Here is a 17,622-nt window from a genome sequence, read left to right on the forward strand (position 1 = left end):
ATCCAATGCTGCCAGGTACTCTCCGTTCTTAATGTTCCATTTGCCCTCTCACCTAAATATTGCATACTTAGCAACACTGAACATTTCCCTGGCAGAAGTGATGGGTTCTATTCAGCTCGTGACTCAGCCTGATATCAGTTCCTACTCCCTAGCTAGCACCTCTTTATCCTTACAGTGGGAGATTGGTAGCTAATGGTTCCTTTTCCCATCTCTCCCCTTGAAGGCATTTTGGAAAAGTTAGCCACATTTGTCCTCCAGCCAGAGCTCCTGCCTAGAGTAAAGGAAGTAAGAAGCAGAACTGTTAAATAGCAAGACTTTTTCCCTAAGCTTTTCAGAATTATTTTTAAAGACCAACCTTGCTCTGAGACTGTACCTGTTCCATTCTGTATTAACAAGTATTTGTATATATGGTGGAACTGTACTTTATATACATTACAACACCTTATTTTAAATGTAAACTCCAGTCCTGAAAACACTTATAAATGTGCTTAACTTTAGGCATGTGAGTAATTCCATTGAAAAGACTGGGATCTAAATTTAAACATGTACATAGGAGTTTGCAAGATCAGGGCCTTAGTGACTTAGCTTGATAAGTACACATTCAGTAATTTTTTTTACATTTAGGGCTTTAAGAGCCTTCTTTAGAATTAACATAGAACTCAGACTAATTCTTTTCCAACACATTTCATTTAGGCACTTAGATAAACAGCAGAGAGTTTTGTGTCTCTCCTTCCACTGATGAAGGACACTTGCATAATATTGCAAATATCTTGAAGGCGGATAAGATTCAGGGTGTTGCAGGAAGGTTAAACTGTCTGTGCTCACTGACCGAAATTAATCAGGAATAGCTTTTTAGTTGCTTGGGATTTGGCTGAAAGGTTAACTTGCACATTAATAGAAGCAATACAAACTAGGTAGAAGTTCATAAAGTTCCCATGCCTAGTTGCTGCTATTCTGTTTGGAGTGAAGAAAAGATGGTTTATCATCAGACTTGAGGGAGGTAAATTTTATGGTACTTACAAAGAGCACACAGACATGCAGACACTTAAAGGGTGGAAGATAGCATTTGAACTAGTGAACAACACAACAAAAAGAATTTTTGGGTGGTGATACATGTGCAAATCCTTAGTTTACATAAAGCACCATGAGATTCTAGTCTCCATGTGGAGCACACAAGATCTAAGTATTTAAGGTCTCATATGAAAGACCCCATATAGCAAGACTGTGATACTCAGTTTATCTGCACTGGAAGAATGAAGAGCTGAGACAAGCTTAAATGGATGTGAATCTGAGGTTTCTGGGGCCATAAAAGACCCTTAGCCAGCTAGGGAAAAATTATTCAGGTGCAAACACTGTGTAGGGATGCCATAGAGAAGGATAGAGAATGTGCTCGGAAGAGGCCAAGATGTTCTGAAGATCCAGGAGTCCCCACAGCGCCCATGCTCCGCTGCTGTGGCTGCCTGGGTACCCCATAGGCATACCCCAGGGGATGCTGCCATAAAGTAGAGCAATTCCTTCTTGCTGTACTTAACACACCACGTGCCACACTGGCTCCCAGAGCAGACAGGAATAGGAAGAGGTTGAAGGTGGCTCAAAGCTGTGCCTTTCTGTGCTGCCCCCCATCCTCTCCCAAAAGACACAGAACACCAGCTGAGGCATTTTAAATCTGGTGCTTAGATCAGAAAGTCCTCACTGTAATTTTCAAAGAGCTTGGTCATATATTCATGCAGTAGCCCAGAACAGAGCTTGCAACTGCCAAAGCAAGGGAAACCCCAATAAGCAGCAACATTTTAAAAATATGTTCTTAATGTTTTACGTATTTATAGCTGGCTTTTTTCATTTCCCCTCTCCTTCTTCCTCAGAACCGCCCCCACCGTTTCATCCCATAACCTACCATTTTGCTCCCAAAGAAATGCGATAACTTTGGAAACAAACCTTCTGAGAATCAAGGAAATACCTTGTACACAATTTTTGTCAACTGATTAATCTTGATTTACTTACTGCTGTCACAGAAGCAGCAGAGTCCCAAACCAAATAAGGTCCCTATCCTGCAAGTATCCATTTACTTCAATGGGCTTTACATCAGTCTCTTAGACCTGGTCTACACCTAAAACTTAGGTTGATCTACCTATGTCACTCTGGGATGTGAAAAATTCACACTCCTGAGAGATGTATTTAAGCTGACCTAAGCCCCAGTATAGACACTGCTAGGTCAACAAAAGAATTCTTCCATGAATCTAGCTACCACCTCTCAAGGAGGTGGATTAATGACAGCGATGAACAAATCTCTTCCATCACTAAATGGCTACTATGCTACACTAGTATAGCTGCAGCTGTGCTGCTGCTGAGCTTGTAGTTTTAGATATACACTAGGCCTAGATTTTTAAAGTTATTTATTGCACCACCTACCTCACTTAGGGCAAGGCTACACTTAAAACTCTGCATCGGCACAGCTTAGGGTGACTACACAGCAAGTGTGAAAAATTAGCATACTTTTTTTTTCGGGGTGGGGGTGTAGCTGCATATATCAGACAAAGCCCCTAATATTTGGATGGTCCTAATAAAAACGGGACATTTGGTCACTGTAATGTGGCTGCACTGATGCAGCTGCACTGCTGTAACACTTTAATGAAGATGCTGTAAGCTGGTGGGAGTCAGCTCTCCCGCTGGCGTAGTTAATCCACCTCCCCAAGAGGCGGTAGCTGTGTTGACATGACACTGTCCACCACGGGGGGTTAGGCTGGTATAACTGCATCGCTCAGAGGTGTGGATTTTTCATAGCCCTGAGCAACGTAGTTATACCAATATAGGTCTGTAGAGTAGACCAGACCTCACGAGCCTAAAAGTGACTTGGGGGGCGGGAGGGAGGGGAATCGATCTAAGTTATGCAACTTCAGCTATGTGAATAACGTAGCTGAAGTCGACATACTTAGATTGACTTACCGTGGTGTTTTCACCACGGTGAGTCGACTGCTGCCGCTCCCCCATCGACTCTGCCTGCACCTCTCGCAGCGCTGGAGTACAGGAGTCGACAGGAGAGTGCTCGGGGATCGATTTATCACATCTAGATTAGACACAGTAAATCGATCCCCGCTGAATCGATCGCTGCCTGCCAATCCGGTGGGTAGTGAAGACATACCGACATTTCAGAGCCTAAACTTTCAAGGAGTCTTAGGAGCCTAAGGCCTGGTCTACACTAGAAAATTAGGTCGGTTTAACTAAGTCAGTCAGGAATGTGAAAAATCCACATCCCTAGATCAGCACAGTTAAGCCAACCTAAATCCCCTTGTAGACAGCACTTGGTCAATGGAAGAATACTCCTATCAATTTAGCTACCACCTATCAGGAAGGTGGATTACCTATGTTGATTGGAGAACCCCTCCCATCCACGTTGGTAGTGTCTATGCTGAAGCACTACAGTGGCACAGCTGTACTGCTGTAGCATTTTAAGTGTAGACAAGTCACTTTTGAAAATGAGACTTAGGCTCCTAAGTCAGTTAGGTGTTGCAACACTGAGTGGAGCAATACCAGAATACCTTTAAAAATCTGGGCCTACTCTAACTTTAATGTGGCAACTAACATTAGTAAGAGTTTGCCGGATTGGGCCAGTCCTGCAAGGTTCTGAATGCTGAACTGAACCCAGTTGGAGATTAGGGCTCTTGACACTTTGCATGACCAGGACCTAAATGTGCAGAGTGATTGCAAAGTTGTTGCCTTATACAACTGTTCCCTTTAAAATAAAAACTACGGTGGAGGGAGGGTATGGAAAGGTGAAGAGAAAAAAATTAAAAATTATTTACCATTTTTATTAAATTGCATAAAATACAGACTGGGAAATATAAAAAGAAGGGATCAATGATAACCCAACTAAATATAACTGCAATATCAAACACCCATCAAGTCATAGTTAAACACAAATTTATTGATTAGAAAAATAGTATCCAATATCTCAAACCACACGCATCTATGTGAAAAGATCTGCTCTGCGAATTATTTTGGGGAAGTTCTATGGCCTGTGTAATACAGGAGGTCAGACTGATCACAATGGTCCCTTCTGGCTTTGGAATCTATGATTCTATAATTATTTAGGGAAACAAGAGCTAAATAGCTGTCAAAACATTGGTAAACGTGTCTTAGCCCACTGATGTTCATTTCTTAGTTCAGGTTAAAATTGAAAATAAAGGGTTTGTTCAGCCAGAGTGGAGGGATTAACTCTCCTGGACAAGGATTTGTTTTCAGTAATATTTACTATCTTTTACCTCATTCCTTTAAACAGAGTAATCACCTAATTTGTTTAAGAGAAAGATAAGAATAAATATCGATGTGTCTGATCATTTCTTTTTAGCCATTGATTATACTCACTGGCTGGTGTTTTCTGGGTGGCTCAAATGGAGTAATACAAGCATAATTTGATTTGAATAGTGGTTTAGGTTAATTGAATACTTGGTGATTATTAAACAAATGTAGCAACTACAATGATGCGGTGTGATTTTTCACATGATGTTTTTCTTTCTAATGACATGGAGTGTATGAAGTAAAAATATTGCTAGTTTACATATATTTTAGTTGATATGGATCAACCAAATCAGAAAATTCCTTACATATCGATCATCTTAGTTTCTTTTTTAATATACCAGTAGAATTAACTGTGATAAATGTTTAAGTTTTTTAAAATTCCATTTGCAAACCCTCCTGATAGATGTAAATAGAGTAAGTTGTACAAAGTCCTGCTGGCCTTGTGGTTAAGGGCTGAGCCTCGGAAGACCTACGCTAAGATTTCTCAAAAGAGATGCTTAAAGTTAGGCTCTTGTGTCCTTATTTGGTTGCCTAAATTACTGGTCCTCACAACTCAGACATTTTATTCTATTATTTATTGTATTAATTTGTTACCTGACGGTAATATGCCAAGAGAAAAGACTGAGGTGTATGTATCTCTGTTGCTACATGGTGTCATTTTAAAAGTCACCTTACTTTGGAAAAAATAAAATTGGTAGTCAGTTTTGTTTTACCCATTTTTTAATACTTGTGTTTTCTTCTCCTCCACCTTATTTATGACAACCTACTGCATAATCCTGAATATGTGTTATGTTTTTAATGTACCTTCTAGGTATTGGGGTAGGAGTTCTAGTACGAGAATATGGCAAGCTCTCCAACCTGGACAAGTTCTACTTTGCATTTCCTGGAGAGGTTCTGATGAGAATGCTCAAACTCATCATTCTACCCTTGATCATATCAAGCATGATTACAGGTATGACTAAAAATATGCTGTTTGTTATGTTCCTTCAACTACTGTTTGGTTTTTCTTCTCCTTTTTTATGAAAATAAATTGTAAGAATATTTTATTAAACTCTTATCTGCAATCCTAGATTATAAAAATTCTATTTATGTGAAATGTTTCTATATAGAATGTGAATGGAAATAGAAGATTAAGTCAGAATGTGATAGATAATGCTGCTAAAAACCAGATGTATGATAAAACTCTCCCACGATCATTTGCAGGTCTTGTAAATCATCTCTCCCACCCCATTCTTGATGGTGGATTAAGTGCTTCCCAATTATGGGTCCAAATCTGCAAATACTAACTCTGTGTACTCTCTATGAATGCACAGTAGTAAGTACTACAACTAGTAGTAAAATATTTGCAGGATCAAGCTTTAAATGCAGAAGGTGGCAGAACTGGCTGTCAAATATGCTCTAACTACAAGTTTGTTGTGGTATTTTTTTCATTTGTTTGTTTTTTATTCTCTCACTTTTTGTTCAGGAAACAAAAGCTCAAGTAGTCTTCCTTTAACACTCCATAATAAACCCACCCATGTTTGCCAAAGTGCTCTACTCTATCATCTCCACGCAGTCTTTGCTTTTGGCTTGTGTTCAATATGCCCTTTGTCGTTTGGCTGGGTTATCATGGAAAGGCCTACAGGATTTGACTGAGGAGAGGGAGATCACCTTGTGGTTGGAGAGTGAGTGAGAGAATGCTGAGCATAGGGATGGCATGAAAGAAGGGTTGAAGACAGGATTGGTAGGAAGGAATAAAAGCAGCAGTCAGAGGCATGTACACTGTAAGGGACTCAATCCTGAGTTTACTGAAGTCCATGGCAAAGATCCCATTGATTTCCATGATGCAGGATCAAATGCTATGAGGCAATTGCCAGGAAATGAGTGCAGCAATAGAGGCAGGAGTGGAGCTGGCCAAGCCTTGGAGGCATTATTCTGGTGTAAAGGTGAGAGGACGCCAGTGAAGGGATTTGAGATGAGGAGAAACAAGAGCAGCAGCAGCAGCAAAGTTTTTGTTGGGGGTTTTTTTGGCGCCATTATTTTGGATACATGAAAGGGAGTTGCAAGAAGGAAGTTGCAAGAATCAAGATGAGAAGTGGCCACAACATAGACAAGGTTTTTATCAGAAGTGATTAATATGAAAGAGGAGATTTTAGAGATTTCCCAACAGCCAGGATGTGGGGGGAAGAAAAAGAGGAGAAAAAATACCCTAAGTTTTAAATGATGGAGAGAACGGTGGCTATTTTATGGTGCTGGAGATGGGAGGGAGAAGGAAAGAAAGAGGAGTTCTATTTTTTATCATGTTGAATTTGAGTCAGTGACAAGAGTTCCAGGAAAAGCTATCAAGAGGAAATAAGCCCTTTTCTCTTTTCAAACAAGCTGTGAAATAGGCTCACTCCTTTGAGTGGTGGATGAAACTGGACCTGGATTTTCAAAATAAGTGATATAATCCAGTTAATTTGTACAGGCTTCAGAGGATCCAAATTCATTATTCATGAATAAGGCTATGATTTAATCGTGAGTGTTTTTAGTAAAAGTCATGGACAGGTCATGGGCAAAAAACAAAAAATCACGGCCCCATGACCTGTCCATGACTTTTATTAAAAATATTCATGATTCAATCTGGGGGGGGGGGCGCGCACTGCAGGGGGAAAGCTGGGGGCCCGCTGTGCGGGAAGAATCCCAGGGGGCCTGCTGTTGCTCCAGCCCCGGCAAAAGGGGAGTCCCAGAGGGCCCGCCATTGCTCCAGCTGCCGCTGGGAGAGGGGAGCCCCAGGGGGCCTCCAGCCATTCCAGCAGCAGCTGGGAGGGGGGAGCCCTGAGGCCAGCTGCATTGGCCGGAGCAGCTGGCTGTGAGACTGCCCAAGCAGATGGCTGCAGAGCTGCTCCAGCAGTGGTCGGTGTGGCTGTTCCCAGTGTTGTCTAAGCAGCTGGCTCTGGGGCCAGCTGCTTGGAAGGCCCTAGGTCAGCCACACTGGCCACTGCAGAAGTTACGGAGGTCGCAGGAAGTCACGGTATCCATGACTTCCGTGACCTCCATGGCAGACATAGAACCCTATTCATGAAACAAGTTCCTGTCCAACATTTCTGTTAGTGACATAATTTTCCCCCCACATAATATGCTTACCACCTACCATTTCCCCCCAAAATATCAGTAATCTGTGTTTGTAACTACTATTGGGAACTCAGAATTCACTGTCTATAGACTGCAAGGCCTAAATTCATAAAAAGAGACCCGTGTGAGCTGTTTTGCTGTTGCCTTGGCAGATTTGGTTTCCGTTGAACACAAGTGCATATTTGTCATACAAATGTGGCAGTTTCTTGGCACAGAACTCAAACAGCTTTTGCTAAAGAAAAAAAGACCAGACAGTGTCATTGCCTGGGCAATCAACATTCCAATTCTGTTCAGTAATTTATGTATTTTAAGTTAAGTAATTTAAGTTCTGTAACAATTCTGTTCTGTAATTTATGTATTTTAAGTTAAGTAATTTAAGTTCTGTAACTTCTGGAGATATTGACAATAACTTCCAGTATCCAGATAGCTATGAAGTGCTTGCTAAGAAAACAGAACAGGCATGTCCATGCAAGGTAGCCATTTACACTGCTATCACTATTTTCCTTCATCCTGCTGTGCAAGACATTGAGTGGATACTGCTTTTGCCACATGGAAAGTACAATATGATAGTATTGAGGAACTGTCGCAGACTGAGGTGTCATTAGAGGAGGTTTTGGAACAAATCGATAAACTAAACAATAAGTCACCAGGACCAAATGGTATTCACCCAAGAGTTTTGAAGAACTCAGGTGTGAAATTGCAGAACTACTATAATTGAAATCAGCTTCTGTCCCAAATGAGTGGTGGATAGCTAATGTGGTGCCAATTTTTAAAAAGGGCTCCAAAGGTGATCCCAGCAATTACAGGCTGGTAAGCCTGACTTCAGTACCAGGCAAACTGATTGAAATTATAGTAAAGAACAAAATTGTCAGACATATAGATGAACATAATTTGTTGAGGAAGAGTCAACATGGTTTTTGTAAAGGGAAATCATGCCTTGCCAATCTACTAGAATTCTTTGAGGGTGTCAACAAGCATGTGGACAAGGGGGATCCAGTTAATATAGTGTACTTAGATTTTCAGAAAGCCTTTGACAAGGTCCCTCACCAAAGGTTTTAAGCAAAGTAAGCTGTCATGGGATAAGAGGGAAGGTCCTCTCATGGATTGATATCTGGTTAAAAGATAGGAAACAAAGGGTAGGAATAAATGGTCAGTTTTCAGAATGGAAAGAGGTAAACAGTGGTGTCCCCCAGGGGTCTGTACTGGGACCAGTCCCATTCAACATATTCATTAATGATCTGGAAAAAGGGGTAAACAGTGAGGTGGCAAAATTTGAAAACATAAAAGGTTGTTACAAGGAGGAGGAAGAAGAATTGTTTTTCTTAACCTTTGAGGATAGAACAAGAAGCAATGGGCTTAAATTGCAGCAACGGGGCGTTCAGGTTGGACATTAGGAAAAACTTCCTAACTGTCAGGGTGGTTAAACACTAGAACAAATTGCCTTGCTTAACAACTCCCCTGCTTACATGGCTTGCTTACAAGACTCCTGCTAATACATGCCAGAATAATGTTTACCTTTTTTGCAACAGTGTTACACTGTTGAGACATATTTAGTTTGTGATCCACTATAACCCCCAGATCCCTTTCCACAGTACTCCTTGCTACGCAGTCATTTTCCATTTGTGCAGTGAGTGTTCCTTCCTCAGTGGAGTACTTTGCATTTGTCCTTAATTGAATTTCATGCTATTTACTTCAGTTTGTCCTGTTCATTTTTAATTTTAATCCTATCCACCAAAGGACTTGCAACCCCTCCTAGCTTTGTATAGGCCACAAACTTTATAAATGTACTTTCTATGCCATTATGTAAATCATTTATGGTCTGGTCTCTTGATTTTCCCTTGATACAGGATACACTTTAAAATAAATTGACCATGATGGGGAAAATCTTAGCCCCAATGAAGTAAATAGCAAAACTCCCAATGATTTCTTCCGTGAGGCAAGGATTTTACCTGATGCATTTTCAACATTGGGAAGCAATATCCCCCCTCTCTTGTGTAAATGGAGAGCTTGGCAAGAGATAATTTTCCTCTGCTGTCTTGGTTTCCCACGCTGTAAAGGAGAGATGATAATACTTGCATGGCTACCTCACAGAGGTATTGTGAGGATGAAGGGCCTGCACCTGTGGAAGCTAGTGGGAGTTTAGCCTTTGATCTTATGGGAGCAGGACTAGGCCCTAGTAACTAGTCAATGTAAGTGCTAGGTGGAAATATTATTTGTGACGTCTTCCCATCTCCCCTGATAAAGCTTTAGAAAATCTTATTAAAATATGAGAAATGCGGTTGTTATGCTGTCAAGAGCTCTGGGAATATAGGAGATTCAGTATAGTACAGTGTTCTTTTAATTAATTTTAGTTTACCGCAGAGACCAAGTTGTAATTATTCCCATCTCCTCATAACTAATTTTATTGGCTAGCAGATATAAATTTTACTGTGTCCAAAGGGCCCATTAAAGATCATTTGGCCCAAAATATCCAATTTCTTTGGTGCTCACTGAAAAATTCATCTTTCAAAGTGCAATGTTCCCTAAGATTGGTAACATTTCAGACTTTACCTGTATACCGACGTAAACGTCTTAATCAGCTAGAGGAAAAGAATGATATTTTACTCAGATTTGCCTAATAATGTGTCATTCACCTGCAATAATTCTTCACATAAAGGTTGTGATTATGCTTAATAGGAAATAATAAGAAAGTTGTAGAACTGTCTAGAAAGGGACTAGAGACAGTTTACTGGTGATTGGAGAAAGGGACTTGGTTAATGGATGGAATCAGTTATAATTGGGATGAAAAACAGTTGAAGGGAGGCACATGGGCAGTTTGTGTGCTATTGGGGGCTTGGTTTACTAGAATTTAAAAAAAGTTTCAGAAGGTATGCAGATGCAGGGCATCTATTAAACATGTTTCTAAATAGAGCTCATCTAATTAGTTTCAGCTTCCATTCTTCACAGACTTAAATTTACAAAGTGGTTGTTTCACAGTCTAACTCTAGTAAATGTGAAAGCTGCTGATGAATACTGCAAATGCATGAATAATGTTTAGTGACTGCCAAACATCAGTGCATAGAATCATCTGACTCCATATGCCTTAAGAGAAAGGAAGTGGTAGGAAACAAATGATTGAGTGAAGTAATGAAAACAGGTCATTCTTCTGAAGCAAAATGTAAATATTGTCAGCTTTGTGCTGATTCACCTAATCAAAATTTATCTTTCCTTGTAAGTGTGTAAACCCCAATTACCACAACAGGTGCAAACCCCAGCTTGTCCTTGTTTGCAGGTCAGCATCAGTGCAGCGGCAATGATTGCTGACCATTGATGACTGAATTGGGACTATTCCAAGTGCAGACTAGACCTGAGTAAAAATCCTTTTCTCCTTACACTTGCTCAACTTTCACTGTTTGTTGCGATGATTTTACTAGCTCTGAAGTCAGCACAGATTGCTCCAGAACAAATAAGACCTGCATTTCTATGTGGAAAAAAATCAAAAACTTTTTAAAAAATATGTAAAATTGTTTATACCTTCTTTGTAAATCATAAAGGAGCAATAAATAAATAAAAGGCACAAGCCAATTTTTATTTCCTGTAGTGTTTGGGAATTAGATAGTATCCCTTTAAATAGTTTTGACCCTTTAGTGGCCCTCACAGTCTTCTGTAGTTCAGAAGCCACTAGAGCCCTGCAGAGCAGCAGTGTGTATATGAAGCTAGGCCATACATATATATCATTAGCAAACACTGTTATTTGGACCCCACTGTGCCGGGTGGTTACTTTACATCATGTCTATTGTGTAAAGAGCAAAAAGACACATTTCCCTTGCAAGTCACCTTTACATTTTGGGCTGAAGGATGCCAAAGGCAAACACCCCGTGGTGTTCAGTGTTACTGAGGCAGAGAGAACTGCAGTGTCATGGGCTATTAATAGACAAGGATTTGCTTCCATTCTCTTAAGACTGTACAGCCAGTCCTGTCCCATCAATATTGGTTGCCATCATGAAACATAGGCAGTCTCTGCATTATTTAAGGTTTTTAATTATAATAAAATTTTGAAGTGCTGTTCTGGTTCACAGAGCATGATCACCACCAACTCACAAGGGCAAAGAGTCTAAAGAAAGCATGCTGCAGTATCTGTAGCCTTCAATCTCTTTCCGACTCATGTCACTGAGGATCTGTTGTTTGTGGCAATCTGATCAAACCAAAAGTTAAAGTAATTCACTGTGCTGTACTGACTTTCTTTATGTGCCATGAGCTACCCTCTTCCTTTCCTGTATTTCCTTATATGTAGTAACATTAATGCCACGAGCCATTAAAATACTTACTGTCTTAGCGTTTCCTTTGTAGGAGCTGTAAGCTAATAATTGCCCATCTATTCCTTTGACTGCTGGTAATACCTGGCTAAATAAAGCATTTTCAGTGTGTGCCTCGTTAACAGTATTCACATCATATTTTATGTGCAGTAATTGGGGATTGGGTGTCTACTGTATCCATTAACTGCCTCTACGTTTTCCTGTGAAATCATTTAGCCTTTTTGTTTGGCAGCGATGTGTTATCCTCCCTCTAATTTAGACTTTTAGTCCATCCCACGTTCTAGGTTCACATCATGGATTCAGAGCCATGTAAAATCTGGTTTTGTTTAATGTATTCCTTGCGTTTTGTGTGAGCTAAGTACTATACTAAGAGTTTTGTTAAACATTAAAATGTACTGGGGAATGATCCCATATAACAATGTGGGAATTAATACTACAGGTAACCAGGTCACTAGCTGTGATGAAATAGTCTATTTTGGAATATGTCTGTTGCCAGTAAAGCAGTAAGTATATCTCTTTTTGTGGAGCATAGGAGGTATCAAAGACTTTTTACTTAACTTAGTTATTGTGTCCCTTCAAGGGACAACAGTCATTAACTTGGACTTATCTAGCCTCCAAGACCTGATTAAAAGTCCCTGCAAGTGTGCTCGTTTTTTCTCTTTTTTCTTCTAAAGCTGGATTCTGTCTATGTTTTTGTCTTATGTTTTATTATCGAAATGACAACTTACTGAAATTTTGCAGCAAGTGTTTTGGCATTCAAAGCAAATTACTTTCCATCCATCCATATGAAGTTTGAAAGTTGGTGAATTTGCATATTTGGTGTGCAATGGTATTTTTGTGTATTCAACACATATTAAAGTGCTGATTTCTAATTAGCCTCTCATATCTTTCAGGTGTGGAAAAAGTTATTTGAAATGCTATATACTTATCTTTTTCTAATAATTATGATCACTTTTTCTATTGTCTGTTTTTAATTCATTTGTGTCTTTTATTCTGAAAATGTTCAGTAGATTAGCAAGTGAGTTTAGCTTTCTATGAGTTGTCAGAGCAAATGACAAACATTCAAGTGTCTTCTTTATACTTGACCAAAACTATCTCTTGCCGCTTGGTTATAACTGACAGCATTCTTCCATTCTGTTTTTTAAAAAAAAAAAAAAAGCTAGGTAGTGCATTTTTGATTGGACAGCTAGAATGGGTCTCATTCTTGGGTCTAATTCTAGAACAAGCAAAAACCAATATGTGATGAGTGTATAATTCTTACCTATGCATTTATTTGTCAGCAGCACTGCAGTTGAGATCCCATTCACTGTCAGATATGCCAAAAACCCTTCATCAGCATCTTAGTGCAAATTGCTCAGCCCACATTATATGCAGAGGCACACTACCTTTTTCCTAGTTATTTGGTGGTGAGGGGTTAAACTAAGGACTGAAACAATCCCCAAACTTCCATTATTATTCATTGAACAGTAAGCAGTCCTATACAGAGAACATCAAGTGCCAGGATTTTCAGTAATGCTGGGTTAGATTCCTAAGCCCATATTTAAATTCCTAACAGAGTGGACTGATTTTGAAAAGTGCCGAGCACCCAATAGCTTCCATTAACTACACCTCACAATCTGGCAGCCCACCACCTTCATCATACAATGTTTCTTTACAGTTAAAATTTTAGGGCCAAACTTAACCTTTACACACAAACAAATGTAAATTGTGTTTTATTAGCAGTCATAAAATGCCTCAACACTAGAAGGGTTTACACTGAATTTTGCTGTGAAAACACTTAACAATGTGGGGTAGTGACAGTTACACCAATGTTTAAAGTACAGGTTATACTAGCCGCTCTAGATGTAGATAGACAATGTTTTAAAGCTTTTTCATAATTCTTACGTCGTCTAGTCCTGGAGAATACACTGTGCAATCCAGATAAGGGAATAAATTAAATGTTCATGTATTATACTTTATAAAGTCAAGATTCATGGCCACCACGGAAGAGATGAGGTTTTGGGAGGGGTGTGATTAAAGAGAGAGTGGTGTCATTGTAAACTAGGACTGGAAGATGATTCCAAATATGGGGGCAGTATGGAAAAGACAGAGCCAGAAATGGAAAAAGGGAAATTGACAGGAGGGTAAAAACTGGCATCATTGAACGATAGGAGTAGGTTGCTCTTAATTATGCTGGGTCACATTGGCTGGGATTAACTGGAGCACAGCACTCTCCAGCCACACCCTTTCCACTATTGGGGGTGGTAGGCATGCAGCATAGAACTATTCTGGCAACTTCATGCTGCTGAGGGCATCACTTTACAGCAGGGGTAGTCCTTGGGGTTTGTTTCCACACTCCTTTTATGCTGTTCCAATGTACAGCAAACTCTGCCGTCCTATGTCATGAATCTGGCTATATTTCCACATTTACTTCTCTCCTTTACCATACTTGTCTTACCAATGTAGACCAGTTGGTTGGTTTTTTAATGTTGAAAACTGGCCATTTTATGGCATGCAAAATCACATTCTACTTCAAGTCAACCTGCAAGATAGTGCAATTTACAGAGCTGGTACACTCTATTTGGTGAAAATATTTCAGGACACTTTACGCAATAGCACAGGTGCATACTCCTGCCCAATGAAACTTTGTATAGCTTCGTATAGCCATATCTTCTATATTTAGGACGCAATTCTAATTTACAGTAAAATAAAATAACATGCTTTTAAAAGAAAAGTGTAGATTACACCCATTTTTAGGTACACTGCCAGAATGGTGTGAAGGGGCCTTAGTGTAAATGAAATAATTTCTCTAACTTCATGAATGCTGCCAGAATGAGATCTCAAGCCAAAAGCATAACAATTAAACTACTAGTTGCACTCCAAAACTCAGTTTACAACCTTTTTTTTTTTCTTAAAGTTCATCCACTCTGAGTTTGTGAAAGGAGAAAGGATGAGTTTCAGTATAACTGCAAAACTGAATACTTTATCATGCTCATTGTAGATTCAGATGCACTAATTTTAAAGAAACGAACACTACCAGTTGTTAAGCCAGCTATATACAGGGGATCCTTTTCTCAGGCTGCTTCTTCATCTCAGCTTATCCTGGCCATATCTAGATACTGCAGGAATCTTTTAATTGTGTATGAGCTTGAACAGCCTTTATGGTGCAATAGTTAAACATATCAGAAAGGAGACTGCAATTGTAGAGCCAGGCACAGGGAGCACCAGTGGGGATGCATCAGCCCTGCAGCATGCTCACCCATTTCCTTCTGACCCATTGGGGATGTTTTGTGGGGTTCTGTGAGGTTCAGATTCTGCATATGGGGGGAAGGCTGATTTTGTGTAACAAGAATACTATACAATGTGTAGCATTATTACCATGCCAAACTTCAGCACCTGGAATGGCAAGACAATCACTACTACAGTAAAAACTATGCACTGTGACGTGAATGATGTGATATTTGAAGTATACATATTATACAAAATCTGTTATGGTGCTTGTGTGAGTTCCAGGGTTCCCTTAGCTCCCGTGCACTCTAGGGAATCTTTCAGCCCCATAGTTTAAGGGCCAGTAAACACTGCAGACAGCGGCATTTCTGCTCCCCACTGGAGCAGGATGACAAAGTTATACTGCTAGACTGAGGGTTTGGACAGAAACACGTTTACTAGCTATCCCTGTGAGATATTGGGTGGGAAAAGCAAGGCAATGGGCAGCTAATGTAGAAACAGTAGGGAGGAGCAGGCCAGTCACTACCCCTGAAAATATGAGGTGAGTGGGTTCCCTTCCTCTCAAGGAGAAGGAGAATCTGGGGCCTGTTCCAGGAGGAGTATTCCAGAGTCAGCAGAGACTTCTCCCAGACCTGGGCATCTGAAGGAGTTGGTGCTTGGGCAGCGCACGGAGACCACCTCCCCAGGGGCTGGCAGGGACGTGTCGGCCACTTCCAGGAGCAGTACCGAGCAGTGGAGTGAGGATGGGCAAATGCCCCCTTGACACCTCCCCCACCCCACCCCAATCAGCGGGCCTGAGGCCTGGGATTATTTGTTCCCACTGATGATCATGAGGAGGGGGAAGTGCCCAGGCCATGCATAGAGGGCCTGCTGATGTCAGCAGCAGGCTAGATGGGTGAAAAAATATTTGTGTTATTTGTAATGTAACATTTGATTCACCCATTCTTTATTGTCAGGTCAGGTGAATACAACATTCACTCCTACTTAGATACAGTGGTATTGTTCATAAAATGGCTTTGAGTTCATCCTGCTCTACTCAGTCATAAAGGAGACCACATGCATGATGACATGCAAGCTGAATGCACGTTTCGCTTGAGAGCTGAATTTGAGATCATAGACCTTTCAAGAAATTGCAGAATAGTGTAAAAGACCCTCTCCATGTGAAACGATATTTGCATCTGTAGCCTGATGTAACGTATGATAGCATGAATTACATGAAAATATAGTAGAAACAATGCCTGCAGAGTCTAATATTAAATTTGCCAAATTTCACGGCAGCCAACATCCATATAAATTTGTTACTACTGATTAGCATTAATGTCCCATGGAAGATGAATATAAACTTAAATTCTTTTATATAATAAAAGGAGGAAGAGTATATGTAATAAGACTCCAACACTAGACATAGAACCCTGGATTTTCAGTTCTTAGAGATAAAGGAGTAATTCTCATAGCTGATAGCAGTAGTAAGTGTTGATCCTTATTAGACTAGCCACTAGAGGAGGACACAACAGTCAACAAGTTACAAATAGGCAGAATAACTTTCCTTAGATTTGATTATTTTATATTCTCATTAAATTCAGATTAAAATTTGGATAAAAGTGAGGAACAACCCCTGGATTTGAGTGTTTACAGGGCTTTTGTGTGTGGGTAGTTCCAGTGGTCACCCTTAAAAATTTACTAATCTCTTTAGATAAATTCTCAAAACTAATTAATAATTTCAAGTTCCTCAATTTTAGGGTAACCACTTGAAATGCCTTGAAGGACAGGGCCAGCCTCGGGGGTGATCAGGGTGGTTGCCCTAGTCATCACCATCCAGTGGCACCAATCAATATCCAGGCACACTGCCTGGCTGCTCTGCCATTTTTTATTTTTGTGTTTTGGCTCAGTTGCTCAGGGGGTGCCAGAAACTTTTCCCACCATGGATAGCAAAACATGTAGTATCGGCTCTGTTAAATGGACCTGATTTTCAGAAGTGCTGCGCACCCATAGTGTAGATGGAAAGACAGTGAAACAAATTATTGAAGAATCATTTGTAAGCCCCTAGAGGATAATGGAGGTACAAGGTATAGCCAGTATGGATTTGTTAAGAATAAATCATGCCAACCCAACTTAATTTCCTCCTTTGACAGAGTTACTGGCCTAAAGGATAGAGAGGAAGCAGTAGATGTGATACACCTTGATTTTTAGTCGGGCTCTTGACACAGTCCCACATGACATTCTCATAAGCAAACTAGGGAAATGTGGTCTAGATGAAATTACTTAGGTACACACCTGGTTGAAAGACTGTACTCAAACAGTAGTTATCAATGGTTCACTGTCAAAACGGGAGGACATATCTAGAGGAGTCCCATAGGGATCAGTCATGGGTCCAGAACTATTCAATATTTTCATTAATGAGTTGGATCATGGCGTGAAGAGTATGCTTATAAAATTTGCGGATGACACCAAGCTGGGAGGTGTTGCAAACTTGACAAATTGGAAAACTGGTCTGAAATCAAGATGAAATTCAGTAGAGACAAGTACAAAATACTACATTTTGGAAGGAAAAATCAAATGCACAACTACAAAATGGGGAATAGGTGGGTAGGTGGGAGTACTGCTGGAAAGGATCTGGGGGTTATAGTGGATCACAATTTGAATATGAGTCAACAATATGAAACATTTGCAAAAAAGGCTAATATAATTTTGGGGTGTATTAACAGGAATGTCGTATGTAAGACATGGGAGG

General features: G+C 40.2%; 2 protein-coding genes across 4 annotated transcripts in view; one reads left to right on the top strand and one right to left on the bottom strand.

The window, feature by feature from the left end:
• Nucleotides 1-17,622, bottom strand: part of SPATA6L (spermatogenesis associated 6 like) — a 141,325-nt gene that overhangs the window by 29,261 nt on the left and 94,442 nt on the right. The window lies entirely within an intron of this gene.
• Nucleotides 1-17,622, top strand: part of SLC1A1 (solute carrier family 1 member 1) — a 74,215-nt gene that overhangs the window by 21,315 nt on the left and 35,278 nt on the right. The window contains exon 2 of the mRNA XM_074953308.1: nucleotides 5,108-5,248. Within this exon, the coding sequence (XP_074809409.1) occupies nucleotides 5,108-5,248 (141 nt within the window). The remainder of the gene's footprint in view (nucleotides 1-5,107; nucleotides 5,249-17,622) is intronic.

This window comes from Natator depressus, chromosome 5 (genome assembly GCF_965152275.1).
Source record: "Natator depressus isolate rNatDep1 chromosome 5, rNatDep2.hap1, whole genome shotgun sequence".
Lineage (NCBI taxonomy): Eukaryota > Metazoa > Chordata > Testudines > Cheloniidae > Natator > Natator depressus.